Source organism: Mustela erminea, chromosome 21 (assembly GCF_009829155.1).
Source record: "Mustela erminea isolate mMusErm1 chromosome 21, mMusErm1.Pri, whole genome shotgun sequence".
NCBI classification, from domain to species: Eukaryota; Metazoa; Chordata; class Mammalia; order Carnivora; family Mustelidae; genus Mustela; species Mustela erminea.
Window position 1 is genome coordinate 38795202 of NC_045634.1, and position 12699 is coordinate 38807900.

The following is a 12699-nucleotide window of genomic DNA, read 5'->3' on the forward strand; positions in this document are numbered from 1 at the left end:
CCCTGCTGTGCTCTCTTGCACTGTCAAATAAATAAAATCTTTAAAAACACACACACACAAAAAACAAAAAACCGATACAGACAAACATCCATACGTAGAAGAGAATTTTAGACCAGTATCGCTTATGAACATTAATGTAAGTTTCAAAATACTGGCCAAGAGATCCCAGCAGTCAGAGAATCATGACCAACAACACGTGAGATTTTTACAGGAAAACAAGGATGGTTCGATCCTGGGAAATCTCTCATTATCCCATGATGAGTCTAAAATGAAAAACTATGCAATGACCTCCACAGACGCGCCAGAGAAAAAGGAGAACCTAACAAAATCCAGCACCGTTGTGATGACAAGTGCTTCGGGTGACCGAGGGGCATGAACGCTCTCCAGTGTGGGGTCGGCCCCGACAGAGGCCGGCATGTCCGGACGGGGCCCTCCTGAGGGATGCCCGCGGCTTCCCCGTGGTCTCTGCTCCTGCTGCATGTCGGTCAGCGTCACTACACAAGGGAAACACAACCACAGGCCTGAATGTTAGAAACAAAGTGAAAGTACCTCTGTGTGCAGCCGACAGCAGAGTACTACGCTGGGGAAATCCAGATGATCTACGAGAAACGAACTCAAAACAAATCCGCAAGTTCGGACAGAAGCTAACCTGCGAACAGCAGTCACCGTCACGTGCGGACACAGTGACCCCGTGGCGGGGGAGAGGAGGGAGAGCACACGGACGACATGAAGGAGAGTCAGCAGCAGCAAGCAGACGTACCCAGACGGGTCTGACACCTGTGTGAGGACACACAGAAAAGTCCCGGGCGCACGGACACGCAGACAGGGTCACTGTCCTCCAACCGCCTCTCAGGGAGCAAGGGCTCTCCGGGCCGGCCACTCCTGGCGTGAAGCTGAGTCCGGTGAATCTGGGCTCACAAACGGGGTTTTAACGTGCCACGTCTCAGGCGGTCAGCTACGCAGCCACAAGTAACCGGACAGTGGACGCGAGTACACGGGCAGGCTCCCACGGTCACTGGGTGTGGCTTTGGAGTCACCAGATGTCAGGGCTCCAAGCTGCCGTGCGACATTCACGGGGTCTCCGTAAAGGACCAGTGAACACGCGACACACTCCAGCCGAAGCACGTTGCTCAGCTCACCAGCCAGACGGCGCAGAGCGCAGAAGCAGCCCAGTGTGGACAGACACATGTCCTCTCCAGTCGGTACACAAGACGGACACTGTAGCACACGGTGCCGGGCCGGCCGGCGCGCTGTGTGGAGAGGAGATCAGATCCTTCTCAACACTCCGTGCGGGAGCGAACTCTCCACGGCCCGAGACTGCGGCGGGAAACGAGGAGGCCGGCTCTTCCACGGCCCGGTGGACCGGACGCTCGTCCCACCACGGGTCCGGACGCGACGGGAGCCTGAGCCTTGCAACTCAGAAACACGCGCACGGCCAAGCAGGACACCCTCTCTCCACGGAAAGACGAATGACAGACCGAGCGAAGGGACCACGTCGCGGAGGCAAAGGCTAGACCAGGTCCCTGATGCACGACGGACTTTAAAGCCGCAAACCGGTTAATGATCCTGTGGAAAACAAACAGGCAAAAGACCCGAACAGACGACTTAGACCGCATGTAAATAAACACGCATTACACACAGGGGGACGTTCAGCCTCATTCACACGTGAGAGGTGCTGATGACGCCGTGTCTGAGACACCGTTCACCGGTCAGAAAGCTGCCGGGACGCCGTGGGGACGGTCGCACGCGGCTCGGCTTGGGGACGGGGATCTGGGCCGCCCACTCTGCACAGGCACGTGCGGCCACCTCCCACCCAGCGGACCTCCGAAGGCCTCCCAGACTACGATCAGGCACGTTACTCACGGACACGTCGTCTACCGTTGTGACAGACGGCAGCCGTGGAAGGCCCGGTGCGAGCAGCCGAGAAACTCCGTGATCGTGGCTGGGCCAATGGGTATCCGCCACCCCCGAACGGAGGGGACAGATCCGGGAAAGGAGCGAGGGTCCGTGGGGCAGGGCAGGACGGTCAGCAAGCAAAGGAAGGCACCTGCCGGCTTCTGACGAACACGTAGAGACGCTCTCTGTTCCCAGGTGGAAACACTGGTCCAGCTGTACAGCGCTGGAAAAAGCTACAGTAAGACAGTGGGACTGATGTACGGATAACAGAACCGAGAATCCAGAACGAACCTTGCAACTGAAGTCTGTTCACTTTTGACAAAGGTGCCAAAATCGTTCAACAAGGAAAGAATCATCTTTCCAACAAAGCGGGGAACACGCGTCTGCAGGAGGCAGGCGGGCCCTGCCTCACTCCTCACACACGGGTTAACTCAAAATGGACCGAACACCTCAGCGTAAGAGCCGACACTATAAACCTCCCGGAAGGAAATAAACAGACGGAAACTGTGACCTTGGGTTTGGCAAAGCCTTCCTAAACACCGAGAGTACACGACGAGAAAAATAAAGGCTTTTGTGCTTCAAAGGGCACCGTCATAACCCAAAGACAGGAGGAAATATTTACGAATCTTACGTCTGGGAAGGGCACGTACGCAGAGCATGTAGACTGCCGAGAGCCCGAGGACAGGACTAAGAATGCAAGAACACAGTCAGAGAAGAACAGAGAAGGGTGCCTGGCTGGCTCGGTCAGGGAACTGTGCGACTCTTGACAGCTCGGGTCACGATCTCAGGGGCTTGAGTTCAAGCCCCAAGTTGGGCTCGGCCCGGGCATAGAGCCCACTTAAAAAAACAAAAAATGAAAAAGACCATAAGTAGGCACTTCTCCAGGGCAGATATACAAATGTCAATGAGCCAATGAAGGATGATTAACCGCCTGGGAAAGGAAAGTGACGGGCATCACGAGATCACTGGGCGCCCACCAGAATGGCTCCAGCGAGACAGGACGACGAGGCCCAGGCCAGGGGGAGCCTGGAGCCTCGCCGCTGCTGGGGGGGCACAGCTGGTGTGCCCGCTCCCAGGAGCCGTCCTGGACTTCTGCACAGAGACACCGTGTCCCAGCAGGTCCGTCCCCCGCTCACACCTGAGAGAAAGGAGACCACGTGTCCACGCGAGAATGTGCGCAGGAAGATCGCGGTGGTGTCGTCCACTATGGCTGGAAGGTGGGCCACCCCCGAAGGGCGGAAACGTGCTCTACCCACAGAAGACAAGCTTCCTGGCCATAACAGGGACGCCGCGTGGCCACATGGACGAGTCCAGAAGCCTCGCGCCCTGTGAAGGACGCCGCTCACAGAACACCACCGGCCGCGTCCAGAACTGGCCCACCCACCTGCGGACAGAAGTAGATTCTTGGTTGCTGTGGCCGGGGGCCCACCAGTGGTCACAGGCAGCAGCTCCTGACGGTGTGGGGTTGTTCTTGGTGAGGACGGCGCTCGAATGCAGACATGGTGATGGCCGCACGGTCCTGTGAACACGACAACCCCGAGACTCACACTTGAAATGTGTGCGTTGAACGGGATGTGAGCTGTGGCTCAAGACAGCTGGGAACACAAATGGAATCCGTTCCCGACGAGGAGGGGAGGGCGCAGGGCGCGGGGGGGGGGGGGGAGGGCGCAGGGTGCGGGGGGGGGGGGGAGGGGAGGGCGGCGGGAGGCCACTGCTCAGCACAGGGCTGGCACCGGAGCCAGGACCGTGTTCTACTGACCCGAGCAGCAGAATCAAACCCAAGGACTCGAGGAGACTCACAGACCGAGAGCAAACACGCGAACCGTCCGTTCCCTTCCGAGGCCGTGTTAGCCCCACACAGCCCGTCACCAGTTTCTGACGTCATCCGTGTCCCGGGACGCAGCGTGTGGTAGAACACCCGCGGCTCCGCGCCGTCCTAGGCACCAGCACAGCTCACCCAGCCCCCCCCGACTCCGCAGTCTCTCACGGTTCAGCCCCCCCACCCCCGACTCCGCAGTCTCTCACGGTTCAGCCCCTCCGACCCCCTCCCCTGTGGTCCTCCACGGTGCTCCTCATGCCCCACGAGTGAGTGGCACCGTGTGGGCACGGACTGCTCCTGCTTGACTTACTCCACCAGGCCCGTCCGTGTCGACGCAAACACAGGCGTTCATCCTGACGGCGGAGCCCCCCACTGCGTTCACGGACCACATCTTCTCGGTCCGCGTCTGCCGAAGGGCGTCTTGGCTCTCCACAGCTCGGCTAGACACGAAACGACAGGTGCCGGCGAGGACGCGGCGCAAGGGGAGCCTCCCGCACGGCTGGTGGGGATGCGAGCTGCTGCGGCCGCTCTGCAAAACAGCACGGAGGGTCCTCGGGAAGTTGAACGTAGAGCCACTCTACGACCCAGCATCGCACTACTGGGTATTCGTCCTAAAGATACAAACGTACTGATCCGAAGGGGCACGTGCTCCCGAATGTTCACAGCAGCAATGGCCAGTGGCCAACTGTTCTCCAGAGAAGGACCCGACCGTGGCGTGGGGAGGGGGACTGGATCTGGCCGCTCTCGGGGAGACGCCCTCAGGCTGAGGCGCAGAACGCAAGCTGCCACCCTGCTGCAGGGGTGCTCGGGCAGCCCCATAGATGAAGCGATCCCGAGCCTGGTTCGTACACACGGAAGGTTGGAGCGCGTGTCACTGCCCATGCCCGAGATGGGGCAGGGCCGGCTGCAGGCAGGAGGGTCCGACGTCGGGACGGTCCGCGCACAACCAGCGCATCTCAACGGCTCGTTTCCACGCACCAGCCCTCACTTAGAAGGAGCACGTCCTTGAAGGGACGGCGGAGGCCAGCGCAGGGGCAGTACACAGAGGGGACACTGGGGAAGTACAGCAGTGGTCGGAAGCAAGGAGAGGGGCCGGCGTGAGCTGCGGCCGCCTCACAGATCGGGGGCACCCTGAGCCTCGGACGTACCACGACGTTCAGTCGTTCTGGCTCTTGTGACCACGGTCAGAGCACAAAGACTCTAGGACCTCGCACTAGTCACTAACATGAATGGGGGCGGGGAGGCTCGTCCTGACAATGGACGCAGAAGGAGAGATGGCGTGTGAGGAGGGCCGGCTGGCCGGCGGCACAAGCGGGCCCCGGAGAGCAGGTTCCGCGAGCATCGGCGGCCTGTGCTGTGCAGACACGGGCTTACACGCCCCCCATCCCTCCCCACACGACCCACCGTGGCGGACAACACAGCAGACTCATCCCCGCTGAGGGGCGGTCTGAGCACAGGGGGCTGTCATCCCTCACGGTGTCACCTATCAGCTCAGGGGAAAGCGACGTGTAGGGACTCGGGCAGGAGGGAGGAGAGAGGCTCTTTCCCGGCTCTTCTCTGGTCTGACCTCAGCGCGAAGAGTGTGGAGTCCGGGGTCCCCGCGGAGCCCCCTCCCATCAAGAGACGTAATTTTGAAAAAGTTCTAGTCCCGCGTCGGAAACGTCCTCCCCCAAGGGCTAAATACACCTGTTCCCTTGAGCCCCAGACAGAAGACCATGAACACACAGTGGGCTGAACACGGTGTCCCTCTAGCGGACCCTCCGTCACGACGGTGGCTCTAGGGCTCACCCGGTCTGTCTCACCTGAGAAGCCGTCCGGATGCAGGTGGCCTGGACTGTGTGGGAGGGCCGCGTGCCCCGCCGTCCCTGGCCCTTGTGCTGTGCCCTCTGTGACGAGGACCACGACGGCCCCCCCCGGCCAGCAGGAGGCGGGATGGGTGTGAAGGGCGTCTGCTCTCAGGCGTCTTCATCTGCGGAGGAAACGCACTGACTGAAGCCCGTGGTCGACCACCGTCCCCGTTAACTGGCTCCAAACTAAAATGCGGAAAATCAGGGGCGCCTGGGGGGCTCAGAGGGTTAAAGCCTCTGCCTTCGGCTCAGGTCATGGTCTCGGGGCAGGGAGCCTGCTCCCCCTGCGCACGCCACCCTCTCTGCTCATTTGTGATCTCCGTCTCGTAAATAAATAAAACCTTAAAAAAAAATCACTTTGGTGAGAAGCTATCTTTCTGAACTTTCCGTGTTTTAACTGACGACACGTCTCACGTCGGAGACACATGCAACTAGGAAAGATATAAAACAGGGTCCTGGCACAGGCTGCCTCCCGCCGCCAAACCCTGGCTCCGCACGCAGACGGCTTCTGTGGCCCCAGGGGCCTGCACTCGCGGAAATAAAATCTCCGGGGTGGACCGAACGGACTCGGAAATTTCTCGGGCAAGAACTGAGTTATTTTAACACAAACCAAAGACACGGCTGACGTGTGGCCTCTCGCTCTGGTGGTTCCGCCTTCTACTGTCTCTGTGACTGGGAGAGTTACAAGGTACAGGAAACGTTTTCCCAGGCGAATGTCCACAGGGAATTTGGAGACTGAAGAGGTGGACGTTTAAAAACGGGGGTTCTACCTCCGGGTTAAAGTCTGGGGTCCTCCAGCTGCTCTGGGACTGCAGGCATAAAACACCGAAAGAACGCGAAACCCAAGGGCCCGTGTCGGCGCCGGCTGCCCGAACAGGTGACCGAACAGGTGACCAGGGAGGCCAAGGTCACGGTGCTGGCTGACCCTGAGTCTGCGGACCCCCGCTTCCGTCCCCCCCACCAACACTGCCCAGTACGTCACTACCCCCTTCCGGATGCTAAAGGCGAGCCGTACGCCAAGTGACAGAAGACCTGCGCTCCCCTCGCTGGGCGTGCGGCCCGGGGGTGAGGACCGTCCCCTCCGCGGAGAGGCGTCGGCAGCTCCAGAGGGTGTGGATCCCCACCCACACCCCCCGACGTGGCGCTCCGGCCGTCCTGAAAGGCTCTGGACGCCCTGGAGTCGATTCCAGAACATTCTACGTTCCGGGTCATCAGGTTCCGGATCCCTCCCACCGCCGTAGTCTGGACGAGACCCAGGAAGACAACACGTGTGTCACACTCGAGCCACTGACAAAGACGAGCGGTCTCAAACCCGTAAGCTCCCCCGCCGGAGCGAAGCAAACGGTCACACGGGCTGAGCCACAGTCCGGGCGTCGTCCGCGTAGGCAGGAGGCCGGAGCCCTGGCTCTGGCCTCAGTCTGGCGGCAGCGGGCACCGGCTCGCGCGTGGGCTCCGGGGTCCTACAGACGCGGCTGCTGTAGGGGGACCCCCCGCCCATCCCGCAAGCTCACGGGAACTCCACTGGGAAGGGGCAGCAGGGTGCGGGCGGGAAACAACGCGCACCTGGTTCGGGGGCCCCAAGCATGGAGGTGCTCTGATCGCGGCACGGGGGGCGGCCCTCAGGCTCAAGGCCAACCCCGCTCACCCCTGCACCTCATCCTGGGGGTCGGGCTCTGTGTCCCTCCTGCCGAAGCCTGGGGTCGAGGGACCCACGCACCTGTCAGGACCTCTGGCTGGTGCCGAGCCTGGGCCGGCCCGAGCAGGAGGCTACAGCACGGTTACAGGGTCAGGAAAGGATCCTCCGCCAGCCGGGAGCCGTGGCAGGTGACGTCTCCACCGTCCGATGGCACGAATGCAGAATGAGGCGGGCTTCTCCACTTTGCTGCTGTCCGCACGCGTGTTCACTGGACGGAACAAAGGGCAGGTGGGTTCCTGGGAGGACAGAGACATACAACGACACCTTACGTGGTGTCGCGCCATCCGACGACACGGACGTCGGCACCCACAGGGCAGAGGCCTGAAGACTGTCCCGAGCCCTGCCAGCAGCCCAGCTTCCAGGTACTCCGGTTCCCCACCAAGAACACCCCCCACGGCCACCCGCACTGAGCCCCATCTGGAAGGATCTATTCGCACATGTTGGCGAGTACCAGCTCTCTGAAGGGACCTTCCCCACGGCCGGCTCCGGGCTCTGCGTCTGCTCGTCCCTCACCTGCTGTCCCACGCCGCGCAGTGCGGTGACGTGGACGGACGGACACAGACCCCACCCTCAGCAACGCGGTCGTCCGGGAGCCCGGGCTGTGGCTCTGTCAGCGGGCAAGCACCTGCCGGTGGTCGTCCTGCGTCCTGAGTGGACCATTGGCAACCTCAGCTCCGACACCAGAGGAGAAAGCCCCCGGGGACGCGTGGCTGTCCCACATCTCCCAGCGGCAGGTCAGGTTCTGGATGTCCATCTGTGAAAACAGACCTGCAGGGTCCCCGGCACGGCGCCCAGCAGAGCCCCATGGCCCAGAGCTGCAGGCGTCAGCAGTATACGGGGCACTCGGAGGGGCCCGGGGTCTACGGAGAGAGACGGGCATGGCCCCCCTGCCCGCAGGGCGCTCAGGAACAGGGGAGCAGGGGCAGGGCAGGGAAAACGCGCTCCGCCCCCTCGGGCAGGTTTGTGTCCCCACCTTGAACACCGCAGCCTGGCGACCAGGAGAAAGTGCAGGACCGCACGCTCACCGGGGACGCGTGACCTCCACGTGAGGCCCGGCCGGAGAGCCCATGTCCTCGCTAGGGGCACACCCGGGCCAGGACAGTCTAGCTGACGCTGCCAGGCCCTCCCGACTCCCGAGACTCCAGCGCCTCCGGCTGCCGTGCGCGCCCACCCGCGGGGGATGCGCGAGTCGCCCACGCCCGGGCCACAGGGGCCTCTCCCCTCGCAGTAGCTAGCGCAGAGCCCGGGACGGGCCGCAGCCCCGGGAAGGCACGGCCAGTCCCTGCGCAGTGAAGGCACGCGGTCCTCCATCCGCTGGGTTCAGACGCCTCTTTCTACACAGACAGGCGCTTCTGTGCCCCTCACAGCGTCCCCGGCCGGAGGGAGCACTGACGTGGTGGTGGGGGCGCGCTGCTGAGCTCCCTGGCCTCGCCCTGCGCGAGAACGGCACCTCTGCGAAGACGCAGGGCGTCAAGGCGAACCGGGCAGGTCCGAGTCCTCATGCGGGTCAGACAGAAACGAAGGGGCCCCGGGGCGCTCAGTGGGTGATGCATCTGCCTCCGGCTCCGGTCAGGATCTCGGGCTCCCTGCTCGGCGGGGACCCTACTTCTTCTCCCTCTGCCCTCCCCTGCTCATGTGAGCTCTCGGTCAAATAAATAAAATCTTTTTAAGAAAAAAAGCTAAATTCTTCGAACCATAACCCAAATTTTGAGCCGAGATGGAGCATCAGTCTGCATCCCCCGACACAGGAGACCTGCGCAGATGCGGACGGTATCGAGAGACAAGAACGGACATCCTTTCGAGTCTATAAACTTAAGTTACTTTATTACACCTCCGTCCCGTCAGGAAACACCAGTGACACCAGCTCCGCGTGACCGCGGGCAGCAGGAGCGCGGGCCTTCCCGGCAGTCTCTGCGGGGATGTGGCGCGCCGGGCACTGCTGAGCCCCACGGCACTCTTACAAGAGATAAATAGATATTGCACATCTTGACCGAAGCCTGGTCCGAGACTCGAGGCAGCAGCACTGAGGTCACGGCCCTGTGAGCTGTGGGTCCCGGGTGAGCGCAGGTCGGGCATCCCCACGACCAATAAACATGTGGTTTTTGCAAACTTGTCTAAGGGACTTTTGATAAAAAATAAATTTTTAATTACACAGTCATGGCCAGAACGAGATGCGTGTGTGGGTGTCAGGAGCTGCAGTGGCCCCACCTTCCTAACGTCTGCACTGTGGCTTCGCAGACCTACTCTGTGCCTGTTCATGGCCTGACGGACACCCACTAGGGGCCGCCCCCCCAGAAGGAGGCGCTGCCGCGGGGACACAGGTGTCTGGGAAAGGCAGAGAGGCTGGCAAGCTCTAGAAGTGGGGTGCCCATGTCTCCCCGCACGGGTGCCAAGGTGCTGTAACTACCACCGGGCATGGACAAGGCGACAGCCTCGGGACCCACACCTCCATAGGGAGCCGGGCCGCCAGCCTTGCCGTCCGGCCCTCAGTGCACAGCAGAAGGCGATGGCTGCCGGCCTAGACACCCCCAGAAACACCAGCCACAGAACCCACCGGCAACTCGGTCTATTTAAGACGGTCCTCCGGTCCAGACAGACCTGATGACCGCACACCTCCCTTGCTTTGCCAAGTGAGCCACAGAGCGTGAACACGCACTTCCTGTGCTCCTACAGATGGCCTGACCTGCAGGCCTCGCAGTCACCCACGCACGCCATCGGGCTGGATCCGGTCCCAGGCGGAGGGCCCTGCCCGTGGTCTCTGCGTGCTCTCACCCCGACACGCGTGTGCACGGCGGGCCGCACGCTTCACGCAGGGCGCACTGACGAGAGGCACCAACAGGACACCCTACTGGCCCGGGGCAGGTCTCTCCAGCTAGGAGGGACACCGTGACTGGACAGGACCTATGACACGCTGACCGTGGGACCAGAAAGACCACACTGGCGGCCACAGCACCACGGACGGGAGCCGTGGCCCGGGCTTCACCCCCACCCCTCCGCAGTGCTGCTCAGGGCCCCGCCACGGCAGGCGTGCAGGAACAGACCACAGCAGACAACCGAGTTGTAACAGCAAAATCCCGCCCCCAGAGGCAAACCGTGGCTTCCAGAACACGCGGTGGCCGCGTGGAAATTTACACGCACGCCACAGTGGCTCGGACCTGGAAACCGTGCTGGGCTCGGAGTGTGTGTCTGGGGGACCGTGTGGGGGGCGCCGGCGGGCCTGGGGGCAGGAGCTGCAGCGCGCTGCCGTCTGGGCCCTGAGGCTACTGCCCCTTCTTGGGTGGCACCTGGCCATTGGCCCCGGCAGGCCGGCCACTCCTCGGTGCGGGCTGCGCGAAGTTCCAGTCCACGGGGTGCAGCAGCTGCTGAGTCTTCTTGTGGGTCCAGTAGGGGTTGATGACGAGCGTGAGCAGACTGAGCCCGGCCAGGAAGAGCGCCAAGTGCGGCCGGTGGAGGCTGCCGAGCAGCCCGTCCCAGTGGCGCAGGCACACCCACCACATGTGGTAGGTCAGCACCATGCGGCAGTGGAACATGTGCACCATCAGCCACTGGTTCAGCCTCCAGAGCAGCGAGTCCGACCAGCCGGCCTGTGGACAGAGCACACGCCGGTCAGCGGTCCCTGCGGCCCTGCACGTCCCCGCGCATGCGTGCCCTCCTCTCCCGGGGGTTCCCGGAGGACAGAGCCGCCCGCGTGGATGCACGGATGGTGGAGCCTTTCCACTCCCTTCCGCTGTCCCTCGCATGAGCAGCGTCCAATCTTCTCTCCAGTCTCCCCGCAGAGTCCACGTGTAACCCTGACCATGCACACCGACCAATGAGCTCCCACAGCACCGCAGCCGGGGAGGAAGACACATGTGTCCGAGTTTCCACACTTTCTCCCCAGGGGCCCATGGACAAAGGCAGACACAGACTTTCCCTGAAACAATTAAATTTACACTCAACTAGTTTCCAAGAGTCGTAGTCAAAACTGAACAGAGAACTTGACGATGGCTCATAAGATAGCGGATACCAAGGTGGGACCTCACCAGCACCAGGACAGCCGGGCACCGGGACAGTCGGCACCGGGACAGCCGGGCACCGGGACGGCCACGCCCGGTGCCATGCAGCACACTCCAGCACCCCTCAGACCTCCCACAAAGCAGCCTCTCCAGCCTAGTCTCTGCTGAACCCAAAGTACAAAACCTCCCCCAGGAGCTCCGTGCTGCAGGTGGCCCCCAGGGGGGGCGGGCAGCGTCTTTTTTGCAGAAGGAGCTCTGAGCGGCCGCAGGGCAGGGCCTCGGGAAAGGTGCATCTGCCAAGTCTGAAGGGGCGCAGATAAAGGAGGCCCGAAGAGGCGGTTTTTGAACAACGAGGACGGCGTCCTGACCTCTCACGGCATGAAAATGCGTCCACGCAGCCCTGACCCGGGAAAACTAGAATCCATGGGCCTGATGACTCGGGAAAAATAAACTAATAAAAACAGAAACTCCCCTGTTGTCTGAAATACAGTGAACTTACCCAAAAATAACTGCACAAAACCTGCGAGCGTCCACTACGTCAGAGCAGACGTGCCTGTGCGTGTTTTCCAGCCGGCGGACGCCTCGTCCGTGCAACACCCCAGAGGCACCCTGCCCGCGCCGGCAGAGCGTGAACACCAGGACGGGAAGCGAGGACGGGCGGACACCCAGAAAGGCCCGCGGAGGCTCCAACAGTGCGCTCCCTCTCCGGGCACGGGTTCTCGGGCCCCCGCGGGCAGCCCGCCGCGGAGTCCGCATCGATGGACACTGCTGCGCTCACAGCCGCCACCTTCAGAGCCTGCGGACGGCGTTTCCCATGATCACCAAGTACTTCGTTTGCTCCAACCCCGTGTGTGGTGCCACTTAAGGGGGACCAGAGCCACGCGCTTCCCGCGGACCCTGCTCTGCGGGAGCGATAAACATGCAGGAGTCAGGGCCAAGGCACACATCCAGAACAAGTGCGGCCCCGCCACAACGAAGGGACAGGGAAGAAGCTGAGACCCGGAGATCTGTGTTCATCAGTCCTGACGGCCACGGGACAGGAGGACTAAACCAAATGTGTCTGCCGACTGGTCTGTAAGATCAGAGGGCGCGGCTACGGTTCTCCGGGGCTCCTGTCTGAAGGAGAAGCCACGACGGCCGTCAGCCCCTCAGCAGCAGGAACCAGGTGCCCCAGCACTCCAGCGTGCCCCAGTCTGGTGACAAACAGTGCGGGCGGAACCTGCCAAGTGGCCCCACCCCAGGTCCACAGGCGGCGACGGACAGCACCCGGCACTGGCAGGAGCGCACTGTGCACGTGCCCTCCTCTGGCACCCACGGGTGGCACCGGCTGTAGCCTGGATGCACACAGGTGGGGCTCCAAGCGCGTGCACGGGCTCTGCTCACCCGTGTGAGCTCCACTGGACTTGGCTGCACTGTTTCCCACAGGAACAAAGCACACGTTGGCCC

At 62.2% G+C, this 12699-nt stretch overlaps 1 protein-coding gene, 1 long non-coding RNA gene and 1 pseudogene across 3 annotated transcripts in view; 1 reads left to right on the forward strand and 2 right to left on the reverse strand.

Annotated features, from left to right (window-relative positions):
- Positions 1-5191, reverse strand: LOC116581804 (annotated as a pseudogene).
- Positions 3210-12699, forward strand: part of LOC116581805 — a 22846-nt gene continuing 13356 nt past the window's right edge. The window contains exons 1-2 of the long non-coding RNA XR_004282235.1: positions 3210-3224; positions 5295-5297. This is a non-coding gene — a long non-coding RNA (uncharacterized LOC116581805). The remainder of the gene's footprint in view (positions 3225-5294; positions 5298-12699) is intronic.
- The window catches only part of CLN8 (CLN8 transmembrane ER and ERGIC protein), a 20129-nt gene continuing 16484 nt past the window's right edge, over positions 9055-12699 (reverse strand). For both annotated transcript variants that reach the window (XM_032329080.1, XM_032329081.1), the window contains exon 3: positions 9055-10842. In XM_032329080.1, coding sequence (XP_032184971.1) covers positions 10519-10842 — 324 coding nt within the window. In that variant the 3' untranslated portion in view covers positions 9055-10518. The remainder of the gene's footprint in view (positions 10843-12699) is intronic.